The following is a 19,484-nucleotide window of genomic DNA, read 5'->3' as shown; positions in this document are numbered from 1 at the left end:
CTCACACGATATATAATGCTAAAGCTTACACATTGGTTAAGTATGCTCTTTAGGTGAAAAGTGAACAAATTGCTCAAAATAATTATTTTTTCCTATTTTAACAGCAGCCACCTGAGTTCTTGGTCTCCTCCTCTCCCTGCAAGCTCCGAAGGCTGGGGTAAGAGTCTGAAAATAATGCTGGATGGCTCTGTCACATCCGCCGGATCGTTTTCAGAGGACATGTCCGCCCGGAGATTTCTGTCTGATGGTTGTACACACCATCAGACAGAAATCCGCGCGGACAGACAGCGCGGTGACATGGCCGCGCTGTCGCCGCGACGATGACGCGGCGACGTGCGCGACCCTGGAAGGTCAATGCTTCCACGCATGCATCGAATCACTTTGACGCATGCGAAGGATGGCGGCCGATCGGACATGTCCGGTGAGTCTGTACAGACGACCGAACATGTCCGACGGACATGGTTCCAGCGGACATGTTTCTTAGCATGCTATTTGTCCGCTGGAAACCTGTTCGATCCGCCGGACATTTGTCCGGTCGGCGGTACAGACGACCAAACATGTCTGCTGAAACTGGTCAGCGGACCAGTTTCAGCAGACATGTTCGGTCGTCTGTACGAGGCCTAAGGGGTTGATTTACTAAAGGAAGTTTACAGGAATTTGCACTTTACAAAGGAAATTTGCCCTTATCTTTATGAACATGATGAATTAAAAAACTGTTTTTTGTTTAGACATGATTCAATGATGGAAGTTAGAATAGCTTCACCTCATTCACTTCCCTTAGTAAGTGAACATACTATATGACTTTTACAAATCAATCCCTAAAGCCCCGTACACACGAGCCGAATGTCAGGAGACATTTGGCCCTGTGTGTATGTCGATCTGTCCGACAAAAGCCGGCCATTTGACCAGCTTCTGTCGGACGAGCACCTGACCGACTCTCGATCAGTGCTCTAAGCCAATGGCATAGAGCACTGATTGGAGTGTTCTGGCTGGGGAGCCGTGCCCCTGTCAGAACACAATAGCTCAGTGGGGGAGATTGCTGTACTAATTTCGGATGGTTAGTACATCAGCTCCAACCGGAGCTGTCAGTTTTTATTCATTCGATGAAAAAAAACTTGGTGTCTACAATGCATAACAGTCTCCAGCCATGTTAAAATAAGGAGGGAGGTGTGGCTGCCTGTATAAGCACAGGCAGACTATGGGAGTGTGCATTACACCATACAGAGGCGGCTCTTTAATTAGGCAATATAGACGGTCGCCTAAGGCCTCACACTCACAGGGGCCTCGTGGCTGCCTAACTTACCCAATGCATTACACCAGTTTTGAGGGACAGGGGACCATAAGAGCCCTGACTCAGGAGCGGGGCCGCCAGTACCCTAACAACCAGTAAATATTGGTGACACCACCCCTTGTGACGTTAATGAATCAGCATTCCCTCAGTCAATGACGTCACAAGGGGGCGGGTTCACCAGGTGACATCACCGGGTGGCCCCCGCCCCTTCGTTAATAAAGAGCAGGATCTGGGGGCCACCTTGTTAAAGGGGACTTCCAGATTTCGATAAGCCCCCTGCCCGCAGACCCCCACAACTTTGTGGGGAAGAGGCCCTTGTCTTTGAACTATTTTTCCCATCATGGGTGTGAGTGGGGCCCCATGTCAAGTTTTGCCTAAGGCCTCACAAAGCCTAGAGCCGCCTCTGACACCATGGCCCAGATTCACGTAGAATCGCGGCGGCGTAACGTATCGTAGATACGTTACACTGCCGCAAGTTTTCATCGCAAGTGCCTGATTCTCAAAGCATTTGCATGAAAACTTACGCTGGCGGCCTCCGGCGTAAGCCCGCGTAATTCAAAGGGGCGTGTGCCATTTAAATTAGGCGCGATCCCGCGCCGGACCTACTGCGCATGCTCCGTTTTGAAATTCCCGCCGTGCTTTGCGCGAAGTGACGTCATTTTTTCCAACGGCGATGTGCGTAGCGTACTTTCGTATTCCCGGACGTCTTACGCAAGGACAACAATTTTTCAAATTTCGACGTGGGAACGACGGCCATACTTTATACAGCACATACGTGGGCTGTGTAAAGTTAGGGCAACAAAAACGACGACTAACTTCGCGACGGGAAACTAAACTAGCAGCGACGTAGCGAATGCGAAAAACTGTCGTGGATCGCCATAAATACTCATTTGCATACCCGACGCTGGTTTACGACACGAACTCCCCCCAGCGGCGGCCGAGGTATTGCATCCTAAGATCCGACAGTGTAATTCAATTACACCTGTCGGATCTTAGGACTAACTATGCGTAACTGATTCTATGAATCAGTCGCATAGTTAGGAAGACCCTAAAACAGAGATACGACGGCGTATCAGGAGATACGCCGTCGTATCTCTTTTGTGAATCTGGGCCCATATGTATAAGAAGGAAGAAATATAGAACTATTTTTTATATATATAGTAGTACAACAGCAAAATCACATTTAGGATGAGAAACCGTTTGTACTATACTGCATATTTACAATGTGCATTTGTATGCAACAACAACAGGCATTCTACCCTCTGCGATCTTTAAAATAATCAGGCCAATAAAATTAAAACAGGCATATGGCTTTCTGATTCACAGGCCATTACGATTTGGCTGAGCGCATCTCCTCCCTATTATACTCATAAAGTAGTAATTCCTCCCTAATAACCCCATTTCAGTAACAGTGGTGTATGAGTCTCTGCCTGGTAACCATCCTGAAGGGGGAATTTCCTGTCTTCCAATATTATTTGCACAAGAATATTGTCTGGATAAAGCCAGCTGCTTCTTGGAAACAATTAGCAGCTCTGTGCTGGCCAATCTGTTCTTTTCAGGACGCCTCACCAAACAGCACATTCTGTAATGCTTTGTATAAAATGGCAATTTATTAAAATAATGCTGCACCAGATATAACTTTGTGTTGCTCTGAGCGCAGCTTCCTGTTGTAAGCTAAGCTTTATTGTTTTATTACTGCAAAGCTTATGTGCCAACACCCACTCTTGCTGCCGGTGCTTAGCCGCCTTTCCTCTCAACTCGTATTTGTTGAGACAGAGAATGTACACAGATAAATAATGTCAGCTGAGGGATAAACCCAGCTCTGAACAAGCTACCAGCTGAAAAGAGTCTGGCATTCTACATTTTTAAAAAATTATAGAAAAAAAGATTAGGCCTTTTTTTAACCGCTTAACCACTTAAGCCCCGGACCATATTGCTGGTCAGAGACCAGGCCACTTTTTGCGATTCGACACTGCGTCGCTTTAACTGACAATTGGGCGGTCGTGCGACGTGGCCCCCAAACAAAATTGGCGTCCTTTTTTTCCCACAAATAGAGCTTTCTTTTGGTGGTATTTGATCACCTCTGCAGTTTTTAGTTTTTGCGCTATAAACAAAAATAGAGCGACAATTTTGAAAAAAAATATATTTTTTACTTTTTGCTATAATAAATATCCCCCCAAAAAATATATAAAAAAAACGTTTTTTTTCCTCAGTTTAGGCCGATACGTATTCTTCTACATATTTTTCTTAAAAAAAATCGCAATAAGCGTTTATTGATTGGTTTGCGCAATGGCAGGGAAGGGGTTAACACTAGGGGGCGAGGAAGGGGTTAATTATGTTCCCTGTGTGTGTTCTAACTGAAGGGGGGGAGGGACTGACTAGGGGAAATGACTGATCGCTGTTCATACATTGTATAAACAGACGATCCGTCATTTCTCCCCCTGACAGGACCGGGAGCTGTGTGTTTACACACACACAGCTCCTGGTTCTCACTCTGTAACGAGTGATCGCGGGTGCCCACGCGCGTCAGCACCAGGGCTTGGTGCATGCCTCCGGGGAGGAACAAGGTATGACAGCTACCTCTGCCTCTTCAGCCCCCCCTGCCTCCGCCTCCCCCCTCCTTACAAGCTGTGTCCTACATAATTCCCCGTCTGCTGGATTGGGACGTATCTCCTCTGTAAGGAGTTAATACGAGCATGGCTTTACCAGCAATCAGCTCTCCCATTGGAAGGCGGGATGTCGAGTCGTCCCTCTTAGTCCTGGAGCCCGCCCACGACACACACCATTCACCAGCCAAAAGGGGGAGGTCGCAGAGAAGCAAGACTCCCTCATCTGCCAAGTCTGCCCCTTCTACCATCCAGTGTCTCCCTCCAGCGCGTAAGAACAGCCAGGGCCGCTTTCAGCCCGGCGTTCGGCAAGCAGGATCCAGCGGTACACTCAACGCGCCCCCCGGTGGTCGGTCAGCAGGATGCAGGTCATCCCCACTTCAAGTGACGGCTCTCTATCCTTCACCATCTGCAACCCCATCCCGGGAATCCAGGCGGCTGGCCGGTCCAGGCAGCAGCATGGGACAGCACAGCAGCACTCCTGGGACCAAGGAATTCCTTCCTGGCTCCAGCACCCACTCATCTTTAGAGGCACATCAGATCCATGTTGTGTGCTCTCAGGTGGCTCCTGCAACAGCTCCAGGTAATGAGAATTTAACACAGCTGCACTTGTTATCCTCTCTCACTGCGTCATTTTATTCTTTAATTGCTGGTATGAAACCTAATGCGCCTAGTACTGGTCAGGCCTCTGCTATCTCTGCGGCTACAGTATGGGCTATCCCTGAGGGGGCGCAAGACACTCTGTGGTTGGGCGGCAGTGTTCCCGCAGTGGTCCCGGGTCCGTCTTTTTCACCAGGGTTTAGTTCAGATATCCCTACTAATGTTCCTGAGACATGTGCCAGGGAAGCTTTACCATGTACTTTATCTCCACTAGGTTATCACTTACCCTCGGCTATAAAAGAAAAAATTGTCAGGGGGAGTATGTGGACTTGTTGTCCCTGCTTCCCTCTTTAAGGGAATTTTTTTTTAAATGATAAAAAAAAGGAGGAGGATAGACGCAGACCCGTGTCCAGGAATTTCAACAATTGGCTACAGGCTTTTTTAATTTATTCAAGTATTATTTGTGAAAAATGTCCTGAGAAAAGTGTTGATTTGTTGCAACACCTCGACATCGTTTCGGAAGCCTATAAAAACTTTGGTGGGCTTTCTTGGTTCATATACAATGAATCATTCAGACAAAAGTTGTCTGTGCATCCTAGTTTGACATGGGGTTCGAAAGACATTGGGTTATGGCTCAATCTTTTTCTCCTCCAGAGGACATTTATTGCCAAACAGCAGCCCGCTGCCCCTACACCCTCTAACTCATACAGGAAAGGGGTGTGTTTCTCATTTAATGATGCCCAATGCAAATTTCCAGGGTCTTGCAGATACAGACACAAATGTGCATTTTGCGCAGGGGCTCACCCCGTTGCCAAATGCTTCAAGAAAATGGCTAATGCCAACCAGCCACAAAATAGGGACCCCTTTTCAAAAAGCTCCATCCCCGGTGAGATTGTCAGAAATGCTCCCATGGCTTCAGTCATACACAGACAGGCAGAGGGCCCTGCTTCTCTTCCAGGGGTTTAATGAGGGTTTTTCGCTTCCTTCTTTTCTTGGTCTAGGTTGTGTGGTAAGAGAAAATCTAAAGTCAGCTGAGGAATTTCCTGAGGTGGTCAGGAAAAAGATTTTCAAGGAGCTCCGGGAGGATAGGTTCTCTGGCCCTTTTTTGCACCCCCCTTTTGAAAATTTCAGAGTTTCCCCCCTTGGAGTCGTTCCAAAGAAGAAACGTGGGGCATTTAGGTTAATACATCACCTGTCTGCACCAAAAGGGGACTCTCTGAATGACCAAATTAGCGAGGAATTGTCCTCGGTGCACTATTCCTCATTTGAGGATGCTTTAGTGAAAATTCAATTGTTGGGTCAGGGTGCTCTTCTGGCTAAGACTGATGTCCAATCTGCTTTTCGTTTAGTGCCCATTAACCCTTTATCATTTAACTCCTTAGGTTTAGTTTTTGATGGCTGCTTCTTTTTTGACCGATGTCTGCACTTATTTTGAAGCATTTGCGACATTCCTTGAATGGGTAGTTAAACAGCACTCTGGTTCCTCCTTTTTATTGCATTACCTGGACGATTTTCTTTTTTTAGGTAATTCAGTTGCTGATTGTTCAAATGTCCTGAATTCCTTCCTTGATATTTGTAGGTCATTCACTATCCCTTTGGCCCATGAAAAGACAATACTTCCCACAACAAGGTTAGTTTTCTTGGGGATCACTATTGATACCTCGTCAATGGAATTCAAACTTCCGGCTGACAAAATCACACAGTTAAGGGTTACTATATTTAAATTGATTAGGAGAAAGAAGGTAATTTTAAAAGAGGTACAGAAATTGCTTGGTCTGCTAACATTTGCGTCCAGAGTCCTTCCGGTAGGCCGCATATTTTCCAGGAGACTCTATTTAGCTATTTCTGGATTCAAGTCCCCCACCTCCCATATAAGGATCACTTCTGAAATTAGAGAGGATCTTTTGGTATGGTCGCAATTTCTGGACAAATTTAATGGTAGAGCGATTTTTCAGTCAGATTTCATAACTGATCAGGATTTTTGTCTATTCACAGACGCAGCAGGATCAGTGGGTTTTTCAGCCGTGTGGAGAACCCACTGGTGCGCTTCGCTGTGGCATACAGGTTGGCGTCAAAAAGGCCACTTAAAAAACATAGTGATTCTGGAGCTATTTCCTATCATGGTTGCCTTGGAGGTTTGGGGTGAGTATTTTAGGAATAAAAGAATCCTCTTCAGCACCGATAATAAAGGGATCCTATTTGCAATAAATTGCCTGTCCTCTAAATCACCTCCCGTTATTTCTTTAATCCGGTACATTGTCTTTAAATGCCTTATCTTGAATGTATGGATCAAGGCTCGCTATTTACCGAATTTCAGGTATTTTCGTTATCGTTTTAACAAACGATAACGAAAGCACAGAAAACGAAAAACGAAAGATCCGACATAAAAAAATGCTTTATTTTCGTTTTCGTTGCGTATAAATGTGCCTGACCTTAACTCTATTAGTCCAATATTATTCTACATAAAGAGAAAAGATTCGACATAGAGAGAAAAGATTTGACATTATAGAGACATGAAGAAGAGTCGACACAGAGAGAAAAGATTCAACATAGAGAGAAAAGATTCAACATAGAGAGAAAAGATTCGACATTATAGAGACATGAAGAAGAGTCGACATAGAGAGAAAAGATTCGACATAGAGAGAAAAGATTCGACATACTGTAGAGAGACATGAAGATTCAACATTTTCCAGTTTTAGTAAACAAACCCCATAATGTCTGTTTTAGGTATATTTTCCTGGATGTCCCCAAACTCAGTTGGGTTTTGAGGGCATTGCACATCTTTTATTAATAGTAAGGAAAAATGCAACAGAAAACAACTGCTTAGTGAACATATGAATCTCATTGCATACCTTGTAAGTTGTATAGTCCGTCTCTGGATTCTCGACTTGTACCACAATGTACGCATGAAGAAAGTTTGATGCAATCATATCTGGGACAAAGGGAGTGTTTTCTTCTTGAAACACAATAGCCACAATATCATTACCAATATGTCTCTTCCTCTGCAGCTGAAATGATCAAAATATTGGAACTATTGATATGTGTAGACACATTTTGGAAAACATATTATCAGTGATAAAACTATAGCAATAGCAGCTACTGTGGGGCTCATACTGTAAATGGGAGGGGCCCCACTAGGCAGGTTGTTGAGGTAACAAACACAGAAAATCAGTGTGCTTGTAAAGGTAGCACAGATCCAGTACTGCATCTTAAACCATGACCTCTGAGATCGCCCAGTTGCCCCCCAGCCACCCTTTCCCCCTCATCCCCAAGGCAATTATAGCTACCCCAGCAATGTCACATTGTCTAATGCCACGTACACACGATCATTTTTCGGCTTGTAAAAAACAAAAACATTTTAAAATGTCATTTAAAATGATGGTGTGTGGGCTTTACATAATTTTCCGGCTTCTAAAAAACGACAAAAAAAATTTCGAACATGCTGCATTTTTTAACGACGTTTTAAACAATGTATTTTTCGAGTTGAAAAAAATTATCGCGTGTGGGCTAAAACGACGTGAAAAACCCGCGCATGCTCAGAAGCAAGTTATGAGACAGGAGCGCTCATTCTGGTAAAACTACCGTTCATAATGGAGTAAGCACATTCATCACGCTGTAACAGACAGAAAAGCGTGAATCGTCTTTTACTAACACAAAATCAGCTAAAGCAGCCCCAAGGGTGGCGCCATCCGCATGGAACCTCCCCTTTATTGTGCCATAGTATGTGTTGTACGTCACCGCGCTTTGCTAGAGCATTTTTTTAAAACGATTGTGTGTGTGGGCAACGTTGTTTTAATGATGAAGTTGGAAAAAACAAAGTTTTTTCTAGATGCTGAAAAACATCGTTTTTTACAAGCCAAAAAATGATCGTGTGTACGCGGCATAAGATCTGGTGTTGATTTTTGTCAAAGCATAGACAGGGAGATGATGCAATTTAACCTAGAAGACTGGTGGAAACTCATGGCGGAGAAAAAGTACTGCAAGGGGGCATCTCTGGATTGAAGGTAGGTGTTGCAGTATAAGCTTGTTCTTTATTTTTATACACGCTGGACACCAGATTAAACAAAAAATGAGCTCTGTTTTAAAATAAAATAAATGCTTATGGCTAGCAGTCATAATTTTGTTATTTTGGTTTTCATTAGGTCATTGGCTATGAAAGAAAAGGAGAGCTTTTTCATTAGCATTAGTAATACTGATAACTTCTATTGTTGACTTGTTGTAGGCATTAGCTATATTGTTGTAGGTATTAGCTTTCAGCCTGTCACCCGAATCCTGGATTCACTAACTGGCGAGTCACTGGTCTGAAGAAAGCATACAAGGCAGAGACTTAAAATATGTGCAGAACCAGATATGATGCTTGAAATGATGTTTAAAATCATTCAGTTGATAATGGATGGTAGCTAATGGGTCTCAAAGCTTAAAGTGGATGTAAACCCACTCTCATCCTTTCTAAACTACTGCCATAGTGCTGATCTATAAGGATATAGATGCCTCCTGCATGTATCCTTACCTGTCAAATGTCTCCCCTCTGTCTGTTATAAGAACTGAAAAACTGCAGATTCTGTGGGTGGATATGTTGCCTGGAGCTCTGTGGGTGGAGTTGTTGGAGTTGCGATGTCAGTAGACTCCCTATCCTCCTCTACACTCCCCTTGTCAACATGCATTTTTTCCTGTGTATTCCTTACACTAAATTTTGCTATGATCACTAGCATCCAGTCAAAATCCAGAAAAGTAACCACATGACTTCAGAAAAGGAGTGGGGGTGGGAATTGAAAAATAATGCCTGTCTTCAGGCTAGTGCATGAGATATGTAAATAACCTGTCACTCACAGCAAGGGGGCGGAACGGACTAAGGTTTTTCTCTGTAAGTCTGTTTTATTTCACTGAATAAAAGAGGATTGCTCAGAGCAGGATTAACTCTGTGTGGCAAGACTGGGCACAGATGATAGGAAATCGTATACTGTACATTGTGACATTAAAAAAAAAATGGGTTTACATCCACTTTAAGAATTTAAAGTGCAATTCTGTCCTTTTGGTAGAAAATATCCTTAGAATCACACTTAGTATAGAATAATATACAGCATTGCATGCACTTATAGACTTTGGTGATAGTTTACTACAGTAAAACTAGAGAGTGAATAATCTGGTGCAGCTCTGCATAGAAACCAATCAGTTTGCAGATTTGTTTTTGTCAAAACTGAATTGAACAAGCTGAAATTAGAGGCTGATTGGCTAAAAACGCACAGCTGCACCAGATTTTGCATTCTCCTGTTTTAATAAAGAATGTATTTCTTTCCAAATAAAATATCCTTCTAGATGAACAGCAGTTTAGTAAGATGTGTTTTTCCCTGTGTTAGCATTTGTCTGAATAAATAAATTCTAATAACAATAAAAAATAAATATAATAATATAAGATATATATATATATATATATATATATATATATATATATATATATATATATATATATATATTTTTTTTATTTTTTTTTATTATTATTATTAGAGTTTATATATTTTAGTGTGTGTATATATATATATATATATATATATATATATATATGATGTTTCTTGCTTGACACCTTGGTAATGAGACACCTTTCTATAGGCCATCAGTTGAGACTGAACCAGCTGATATTACTTTGCACTGGCAAGGGACAGGATTTCTTTCTAATCACTGATATATTTCAGCTGGTGTCTTGGCTTTCCATGCCTTTTTGCGCCTCTCTTACAGTACAGTTCGATACAGAAGGGAGAGATGTGGAGTGCACGACTAATAGTTGTCCTGTGGACAGATTCTCCCACCTGAGCTGTGGATCTTTGCAGCTCCTCCAGAGTTACCATTGGCCTCTTGGCTGCTTCTCTAAATAATGTTTTCCTTCACCGGTCTTTCAGTTTAGGTGGACAACCATGTCTTGGTAGGTTTGCAGTTGTGCCATACTCTTCCAATTTTTGGATGATGGATTGAACAGTGCTCTGTGAGATGCTCAAAGCTTGGGATATTTTTTTATAACCTAACCCTGCTTTAAACTTCTCCACAAATTTATCCCTAACCTGTCTGGTGTGTTCCTTGGCCTTCATTGTGCTGTTTGTTCACTAAGGTTCTCTAATAAACCTATGAAGGCTTCACAGAACAGCTGTATTTATACTGAGATTACATTACATACAGGTGGACTCTATTTACTAATTAGGTGACTTCTAGACAATTGGTTCCACTAGACTTTAGTTAGGGGTATCAGAGTAAAGGGGGCTGAATAAAAATGCACGTCACACTTTTCAGATATTTATTTATAAAAAAAAAATGAAAATCATTTATCATTTTCCTTCTACTTCACAATTATGTGCCACTTTGTGTTGGCCTGTCACATAAAATCCCAATAAAATACATTTAAGTTTTTGGTTGTAGCATGACAAATAGTGGAACATTTTAAGGGGTATGAATCCTTTTTCAAGGCACTGTAGATGACTCCACTTGCTTGCATTCTCCAAAACCTAAACCTAAGCTCTCCCTCTAAAACAATTCCTATTTATGAGTGCACAAATCTTTTTTCTAGTCTATATAATAAACAGAAATTTCTGTTACATTCTACATGCATTCCTTATATGTTTAAGACTAGACCCTTGGAAATGCCTATTCCATGCGATGGATGATCAAAGGAAAAAATATAGAGCTACCCTTACCCTGTTTCTATTGAATGCAGCGAAAGCATTAATTCAGAGAAATTGGAAAATGAAGGAACCTCCAAGGATAAGGGAATGGTTTAATGAAGTAGATAAAATAAGGGTAATGGAGGAATGAATAAGCTTTCAAGAAAATACAGAAATAAGATTTCAAGAAACGTGGGATAAATGGACAAAATTTAAGCAATCCCTGACTTATCTGAATATGATATGGAGCGAATAAGAGCTTTGAATGGGTATTGGGGGGGAGGGGGGGATGAGGGAGAGAGAGGAGCTCCCCTTCCCCCCCTTTTTTTTTTTTTATTCACACAATATGAAGTGTTGGAGGGAGGACAGATAGCCCCCCACCGCACTTCCTTAAAAATGAGGACACACATACATAGGGGCATTGGGTCAGATATAGGATACACTATAAAAGGGGATATTTTTCCCCCCCTTCCTTTTTTTTTTTTTTTTTTTTATTTGATGACAAGAGACACATAGGTGTATACACAAGGTGATGGGGGGAATGCGGGGGGGGAGGGACGACGACCTGGTGCGGACTATATGAAAACACCCAGATGGTCCTACCCCGCCCCCGTTTTTCTCCCCCTTCCCTTTTTTTTCCTCCCTCTCTCCTTCCCTCCCTTCCTCCTCCCCTCTCCTCTTACTATGATAGATGGGTATGGGTGTGTAAACTAATGCGTATATGTCGGGTTAGACCCACATGGGGGGAAGGGGTGAAGACTGGTGGATATGACCACTCTACCACCAAGAGGCCCGTTAATAACAAGAGAGGTAAAATAGGAAATGAAAAGGTGCTAAGATATAATATAAGCCCCATTATAGACCTAGGATTATAAGGATGGATCTAGTTTTGTACCCACACAAATTTTTTTTTTGTATGTATTATGTTGTATGTATATGTTAAAGTATATGTTTTTATGTATGAAGAATCTATGAACTATATATCAGATGTTGATTTAAAAAAAAGTTTGTAAAGATTTTTTCTATGGGAAAAGAATAAAAACATTTTAAACATGTTTAAGTCTATATACTGTGGGCAGCACAGTGGTGTAGTGAGTAGCACTCTCGCCTAGCAGTAAAAAGGGTTGCTGGTTTTAATCCAGACCACTACACTACATGCGCATGTTCTCCCTGTGCCTGCGTGGGTTTCCTCCAGGTACTCCGGTTTCCTCCCACACTCCAACGATATGCTGGTAGGTTAATTCTGCCTAAAAATTGGCTCTAGTATATGAATGTGAGTTAGGGACCTTAGATTGTAAGCTCCTTGAGGGTAGGGACTGATGTGAATGTACATTGTATATGTAAAGCGCTGTGTAAAATGACGGTGCTATATAAGTACCTAAATAATAATAATATACTGTATGCAACTATGAATTTTGGTACAAAAGGTTCAAATGCCTTTACAGCTCAGGGTCTGGAGCTACTGTTCATATCCTTATAATATTGGGTTAAGCTGGCAGCGCCACTTTATTTTCTTTATTTATGTTGGTGAATTTGACATATGGAGTTTTATTACTTAACCACAGATAAAAACATAACACTGTAAGCCAAACTACCTTTTGCAAACATAATAAACCAAGAGTCACTTCCATAAAACTAAAAACACATTTGCAAAACAAACTATTGGGAAATAATTTCTCCTACTTATTCCGGGCCATTTAATCTTATTGTTCAGCATGTTTCTGGCAAGTCCTCCTACCATATTGTCTTGTATTACCCCACAGGCTTCACCCAAGCCTTGTGTTTTTTATCTGCATATAGGCATTTAAAAAAAATCACCTGACTAGCGTGTGACACCATGTATAAAATTGAGAATGCAAAATCGGTGTACCTGCTGAGTATCTCCTTCTGTAAATGGTAACTTTGTGGATACATGAAACATGATCTCCTTTTCTCTGAATACGGTGTATATAGATTCTGTCCCTGTTTGCCCATGTGCTACATCCAAACCTCCTCGGAACCTGGAAAAGAAGGTTATGTATTATAAAAAAAAAATCATGATTTAATCATAACTAATCTATATATTGGTATCACTGGGTACTTCAGTATTCACAGATATGCTAAAGCATTTATAGACCCAATCACTTAAAGCATAACTTCACATTTAATCTCTTTTTAAATACCGTATTTATCGGCGTATACCGCACACTTTTTTCCCCATAAAATCAGGGGAAAATCGTGGGTGCGCGATATACGCCGATAGCATACCTCGGAGGGGAAGGAGGGGGACGAGCGCCCGGCGGAAATCACCGAGCCGTCATCTCCTCTCGGCTCTCACTCGGCTGTCAAGTCACACACGCACAGTCCCGCCTCCGCCACCAGCATTGGACCAGTGTTCTGTCTGTCACAGGAGATGGTCCAATGCCGATGGCGGAGGCGGGACTGTGCGTGTGTGACTTGACAGCCGAGTGAGAGGAGATGACGGCTCAGAGATTTTTCCGGCGGGCGCTCTGAGGTATGTGAAGCCTCGTACACACGACCGAGTTTCTCGGCAAAAACCAGCAAGAAACTTGCTGTTTTTTTTTTTTTTTGCCGAGGAAACCGGTCGTGTGTACATTTTTCGACAAGGAAACTGTCGAGGAACTCGTCGAGCCAAAAAGAGAGCATGTTCTCTTTTTCCTCGACGGGAATGGAGAAAATTGGCTGCCCGAGTTCCTCGACAGCCTAACAAGGAACTCGACGAGCAAAACCATGTGTTTCGTCCGTCGAGTTCCTCGGTCGTGTGTACGAGGCCTCAGGCCTCCATCAAACTGTCAGATCACTTTCGGGGGTGAAAACCTCCCAGATCTCAGGATGTATTATCCCTGACAAGATATTTCTTGCTTTATTGTCCTATAAATGCTGCTTGCATCTGTACTCTGTAAATTTGAAGCCGCTAGAATGTCAAGTTAGCAGAGGCCAATTCATTTAAAAATACACCAGCTAATTTAGAATACTGCAATATACTGCCATTTAAACTGTTCTTACGGGTATTTTAATATACATAAAAACAAAACTTAAACAATTGCACTAAAAACAAAGAAAATGCTCTTTTTGAAAACTTGTATATTTAATGATTTGTTTCATTAAATAGGAAGTACAAAAAAGGTAAAATATGCTATTTAGTCTATAAATACAGTTTTTTCCAGAAAATTCCTTCTTAAATTTGGGGTGCACGTTATACGCCGGCGCGCGTTATACGCCGATAAATACGGTAGTTTATTTGAGCCAAAATAGACTTCTGCACTCACATCAGCTGCTCTTGTCGGGCACACTGTATTTATTGTATGTGGCCTCAGCTACATACAGCATATAATGCTGTGATCCTGCAGTGGGATGGAGATTTCCTTTCTCGCACCCGATACAGCACTGCTCAGCCATTAATCGAAAGCTTTGTATTCTATGAATCAATACAAAGCTTCCGCTGATTTTCTAAGGTAGGAGGATGATGTCTCAATCTCTGCCTTAGCCAATCAACAGAAGCTTCGTATTAATTTATAGCAATGCTCAGCCCGATTTGATTTCATTCTAGGAGTGGGAAGGGAAATTCCCATCCCACTGCCAGAACACAGTGGTCTATGTAGCTGTTAAAAAGCGCACCTTTAAGTGCAGTAAACCGTTCATTTGGGACAGCTTATTTAACTACTTCACCCCCGGAAGGATTTACCCACTTCCTGACCAGGCCATTTTTTGCGATACGGCGCTGCGTCACTTTAACTGACAATTGTACGGTCGTGCAACGTTGTACCCAAACAAAATTGATGCCCTTTTTTCCCCAAAAATAGATTTTCTTTTGGTGGTATTTGATCACCTCTGCGTTTTTTTTTTTTTTTGCCCTATAAACAAAAAAAAAAAATATTCTTTGCTATAAAACACACCCAATAAATGTAAAAAAAATTGTTAATTTCTTCATCAATTTAGGCCAATTTGTATGCGCAAAAGTTATATAGCCGGATTTAGGTAGGACTTACTCCGACGTATTTTCTGATACGCCCTGTAAGTCCACGGATGCGCCGTAGTATCTATGCGCCTAATTCTCAATACAAGATACACCTGAATTTTGGCTTGATCCGACCGAGGTAAGTCTCCTACGCCGTTGTATCTTGGGCGCATATTTACGCTGGCCGCAAGGGGCGCTTCCATTGATTTACGTGTCGAATATGCAAATGACCGAGATACGCCGATTCACGAACGTACTTGCGCCCGTCGCTGTAATCTACGCCGTACGTCCGGCGCAAAGTTATTCCACCTAAAGCAGGGGTAAGTCATGTTAGGGTATGGACGTCGGAACAGCCGTCATATTTTACGATGTTTATGTAAGTCGTACGTGAATGGGGCTGGGCGTAGGTTACGTTCATGTCGTAGGCATTGAGCCGTCGTATCTTAGGGAGTATATGCAACGTGATTGTGAGCATGCGCGCGCATGCACCGTTCGTTTGGCCATTCATTTGCATGGGGTCACGGTTCATTTGCATGTATCACGCCCTCCTTCAACCTACTTTGAATCAGGCGGGCTTACGCCGGCCAATTTACGTTACACCGCCGCAAGTTTGGAAGCGAGTGCTTTGTGAATACTGCTCTTGCCTCTCAGAGTTACGTCGGCGTAGAACATATGAGATGCGCTACGCCGGCACAAAGATGCGCCGATCTACGAGAATCTGGGCCATAGTGTCTACAAAATAGGGGATAGATTTCTGGCATTTTTTATTTAGATTTTTATACTAGTAATGGCAGTGATCTGCGATTTTTAGCGGGACTGCGACATTGCGGCAGACAGATTGGTAACCAGTTACATTATTACAGTGGTCAGTGCTAAAACTATGCACTGACATTGTACTAATGGCACTGCCAGAGAAGTGGCTAACATCAGGGGTGATCAAGGGGTTAAATGTGTTCGCTCAGTGTGTTTACTAACTGTACGGGGGGATGGGCTGCCTGGGACAACACAGCATAGCAGAAAGACAGGATCTGTGTGTCATCCCCTTACATAACTGAAATTTGACTTGTTTACTTTGGCAGAACCCCGTTTTGTCACTGCACGATCATGGGAGGACATCAAGCCTGCCACACCCACTGGTTGACACCCCCGCTGGCCAATCGGCGTGCGCACAACCAAAGATTGCCGTGTACGAGCCCAACGTACACCTACAGCGATTTGCTCAGCCGAGCCAACTTGCCAGAGTAACTGTGGCGGCTGATTGGCAAGTGGTTAAAGGGTCATTAAATGTGGTGCTAGACTAGATGACTATGCGATTTTCTTTATTTCAACAAGGAGTTGCAGAAAAGAAAATTGCAGATTCAACCATCAACACAGTCAGTGTTGATGGAGGAATCCCTCCCTCTGCACAATTGTATTCTGACAGTGGGAAATTTCCCCGCCATCAGAATATATTGATCACTGCTGGAGTCTACAGCTGCCGCCAGTGATCATATGTAAAAAAACAGACAGGCTGGTTGTATTGAAGATGATTGATAGATCGCCTTTAGTACAACCAGCCTTCCCATAGGTGAATTGTAATTTCGCCAGTTCCTACTCAGCAATTTGAATTTTGATCTGTCTATGGCTGGCTTTAGGCTTGCTATAAGCTTTAACACATTAATGTTTTTCTTACAAATGGTGACTAGATATTTAGATTCATTCAGTAGCATAGTGCAATGAGCAAAGGTAACAGACTAAAGTCCCTTTCACATGGGCGCCTCAGCTTGGCAGACTCCACTTGCTCAGTGGGGGATCACTCCGCTGATCCCTGCTGAGCAGACGGATGACATGTCCATCTCTGCTCACTGTGCAGAGCGGAGACGGACTCATTCCCAGTCTCCCCTATAGGGAAATCGGGTGAAAACAGAGCGCATGTCCGTTTTCACCCTATCGTATCCGATCCCTTCCTCCAGACGGATAGAAAATAGGACCACCATCCATCTGGATTTGGCGGACAGGATCGGATTGGATAACAACGGATGTCAACGTACATGTCACAGCTGACATCCACCACTCCATAGTGGTGAATGGAGGGTCCTATAAGGTCTGCCTAAAAAAACTGACAGGCGGACCTGATCAGACAGTGCGCAAGAAAGGGTCCACAGGGGTTGATTTACTAAAACTGGAGAGTGCAAAATCTGGTGCAGCTGTGTATAGTAGCCAATCAGCTTCTAACTTCAGCTTGTTCAGTTAAGCTTTGACAAAAAAACTTGGAAGCTGATTGGTTTGCAGAGCTGTACCAAATTTTGCACTCCCCCGTTTTGGTAAATCCACCCCAAAGTCTAGCAACCTACTGCAAAGAACATCCCTTTTATTTTAATTTAACCACAGCCAGAGAAATTTGGATTCTGCTTGGTTGGTGCAAGTTACTGCACAATAGTAAGTTTGGGATTCATATCACATCTGTTAATGCTACTAAGACTGTTTCAGGGTCCAAATGTTAGCAGATTGTGGTGGTTTAAATATAAAACACAATATATTACATCAATAAATGAAACAGACAAGGGAAGAGCTTAGACCATGACAATAGCTGGTAATGTCAAAGTTTCTGATTGCTGCATACACTGCAACTTTCCCTTCATCAAAAGGAGCACAGAGAATGGGCAATCAAATCTATCTAGAGAAAATACTTGAGGAAAAAAAACATAATCAGCAAAACTTTTCAACGTACAAAATATTGATTTCCAACCCATTTAATCTCACTTTTCACAAACAAAACAAAGCTATCATCTTGATGGCAAAACGGCATTACAAAATCTGTACTATTGATTTAAATTTCCAGATTGCTCCTTTCCACACTGTCACTTATGTTAGTCACTGCATACATTCTCAAAACTTACCCTTTGAAGTCCTGTAGTAATACAGTATCTCCCAATAAAGCCAAGAACTCTTTAAAAGCTGCACTTTCTTCATTATTGCCGAATAATTCTTCTTCTAACGTCTGAAAATTAGGAAAATGGTGATAACATTAGTTAACAAATCTAGTTCACACAACTGTTAAGAAATCCAGATAGGTTAGATCTAAAATCTAAACCCCCCACTCCAAATCAAGCAAATATATAACCATAGTACGACATAGGGTTAGGCCTCGTACACACGACCGAGAAACTCGATGGGCAAAACACATCGTTTTCCTCGTTGAGTTACTTGTTAGGCTGTCGAGAAACTCGACAAGCCAATTTTCTCCATTCCCATCAAGGAAATAGAGAACATGCTCTCTTTTTGGCTCGTCAAGTTTCTCGACAGTTTCCTCGACGAAAATGTACACACGACCGGTTTCCTTGGCAAAAAAATATCTCCCAGCAAGTTTCTTGCTGGTTTTTGCCGAGAAACTCGGTCGTGTGTACGAGTCCTAAGTGATTGCCTTCTTCTGTCACCCCCCCCCCATATGATCTATAAATTGGAGATATGTGCCAAATGTTTATATATGACCATGTATGAATCCAGTGTTTTTCCACGTTTTTTTAGTCAAGGCACCCCTTGAAATCCCAATCTCGAAGCACCCTATTCTAAAATCCAAAAAACGAAACTAATAATTTTACATATCACTCTTGTAGGACACCCAACATCAAAGCTGATTTATTCTTACAAAGCAAATACACTGTTGCAAAAACTAAAATAAAAAATGTAATTTAGCTCAACCATCCCATCTGTGATAAAAGGTTATAAGAGCAAATACAACGTTGCACACTGGTAATGACTAGTCCAGTGCTTCTATTCTCCCTTAGTTTCTCTCCCTTGCTCAGATAATGTGAACCCAGTGCTGATGGAGAGGGGCAGGGGAGCGGTAAAGCTCCCAATGCCCTCCTTATCTACTTATAACATCATTGGGTGTTATGATGCCACTGGCTGGCCCACATGGTGCCCAAGGTTGTAATGCTGCACAATAAAAACCTGTTGCTTTATGGTATGTTGAATTTTTTTGGGCAATTTGGGGCAATATTTAGGCATTGCCAGGGCACCACTGAAGAACCCAGAAGGTACCCAAGGTGCCATGGCACTTTAGTTGAAAATGTCTGGGCACAAAAGCTGGCAGTCATGAGTATAGTTGGATGATCTGGCCTTACCATCTATCTGACTTTACCTCAAATGGTCAATGGGGGTTATTTACGAAAGACAAATCCACTTGGACGTGCACTTGTAAGTGCAGTCGCTGTAGATCTGAGGGGAAGCTCAGAAATTAGGGGAAGCTCTGCTGATTTTATCATCCAATCTCATGCAAGTAACAATTATGTTTTTATTTTCCTTGCATGTCCCCTCTGATCTACAGGGACTGCACTTGCAGTGCACTTGTTATGCAAAGTGGATTTGCCTTTCATAACCCCCATTTAGTAAGTAGTATA

General features: G+C 42.4%; 1 protein-coding gene across 9 annotated transcripts in view; it reads right to left on the bottom strand.

The window, feature by feature from the left end:
• RAP1GAP2 (RAP1 GTPase activating protein 2) overlaps positions 1-19,484 on the bottom strand; it is a 794,986-nt gene that overhangs the window by 67,647 nt on the left and 707,855 nt on the right. For all 9 annotated transcript variants that reach the window (XM_040338455.1, XM_040338453.1, XM_040338460.1 and 6 more), the window contains 3 exons: positions 17,982-18,082; positions 13,015-13,144; positions 7,350-7,505 (listed from right to left, as the gene is read on the bottom strand). In XM_040338455.1, the coding sequence (XP_040194389.1) occupies positions 7,350-7,505; positions 13,015-13,144; positions 17,982-18,082 (387 nt within the window). The remainder of the gene's footprint in view (positions 1-7,349; positions 7,506-13,014; positions 13,145-17,981; positions 18,083-19,484) is intronic.

The sequence above is a fragment of the Rana temporaria genome, chromosome 2 (assembly GCF_905171775.1).
Source record: "Rana temporaria chromosome 2, aRanTem1.1, whole genome shotgun sequence".
Taxonomy (NCBI): domain Eukaryota; kingdom Metazoa; phylum Chordata; class Amphibia; order Anura; family Ranidae; genus Rana; species Rana temporaria.
Note: the sequence above shows the minus strand (reverse complement) of the source record. Positions and strands in the feature narration are given on the sequence as shown.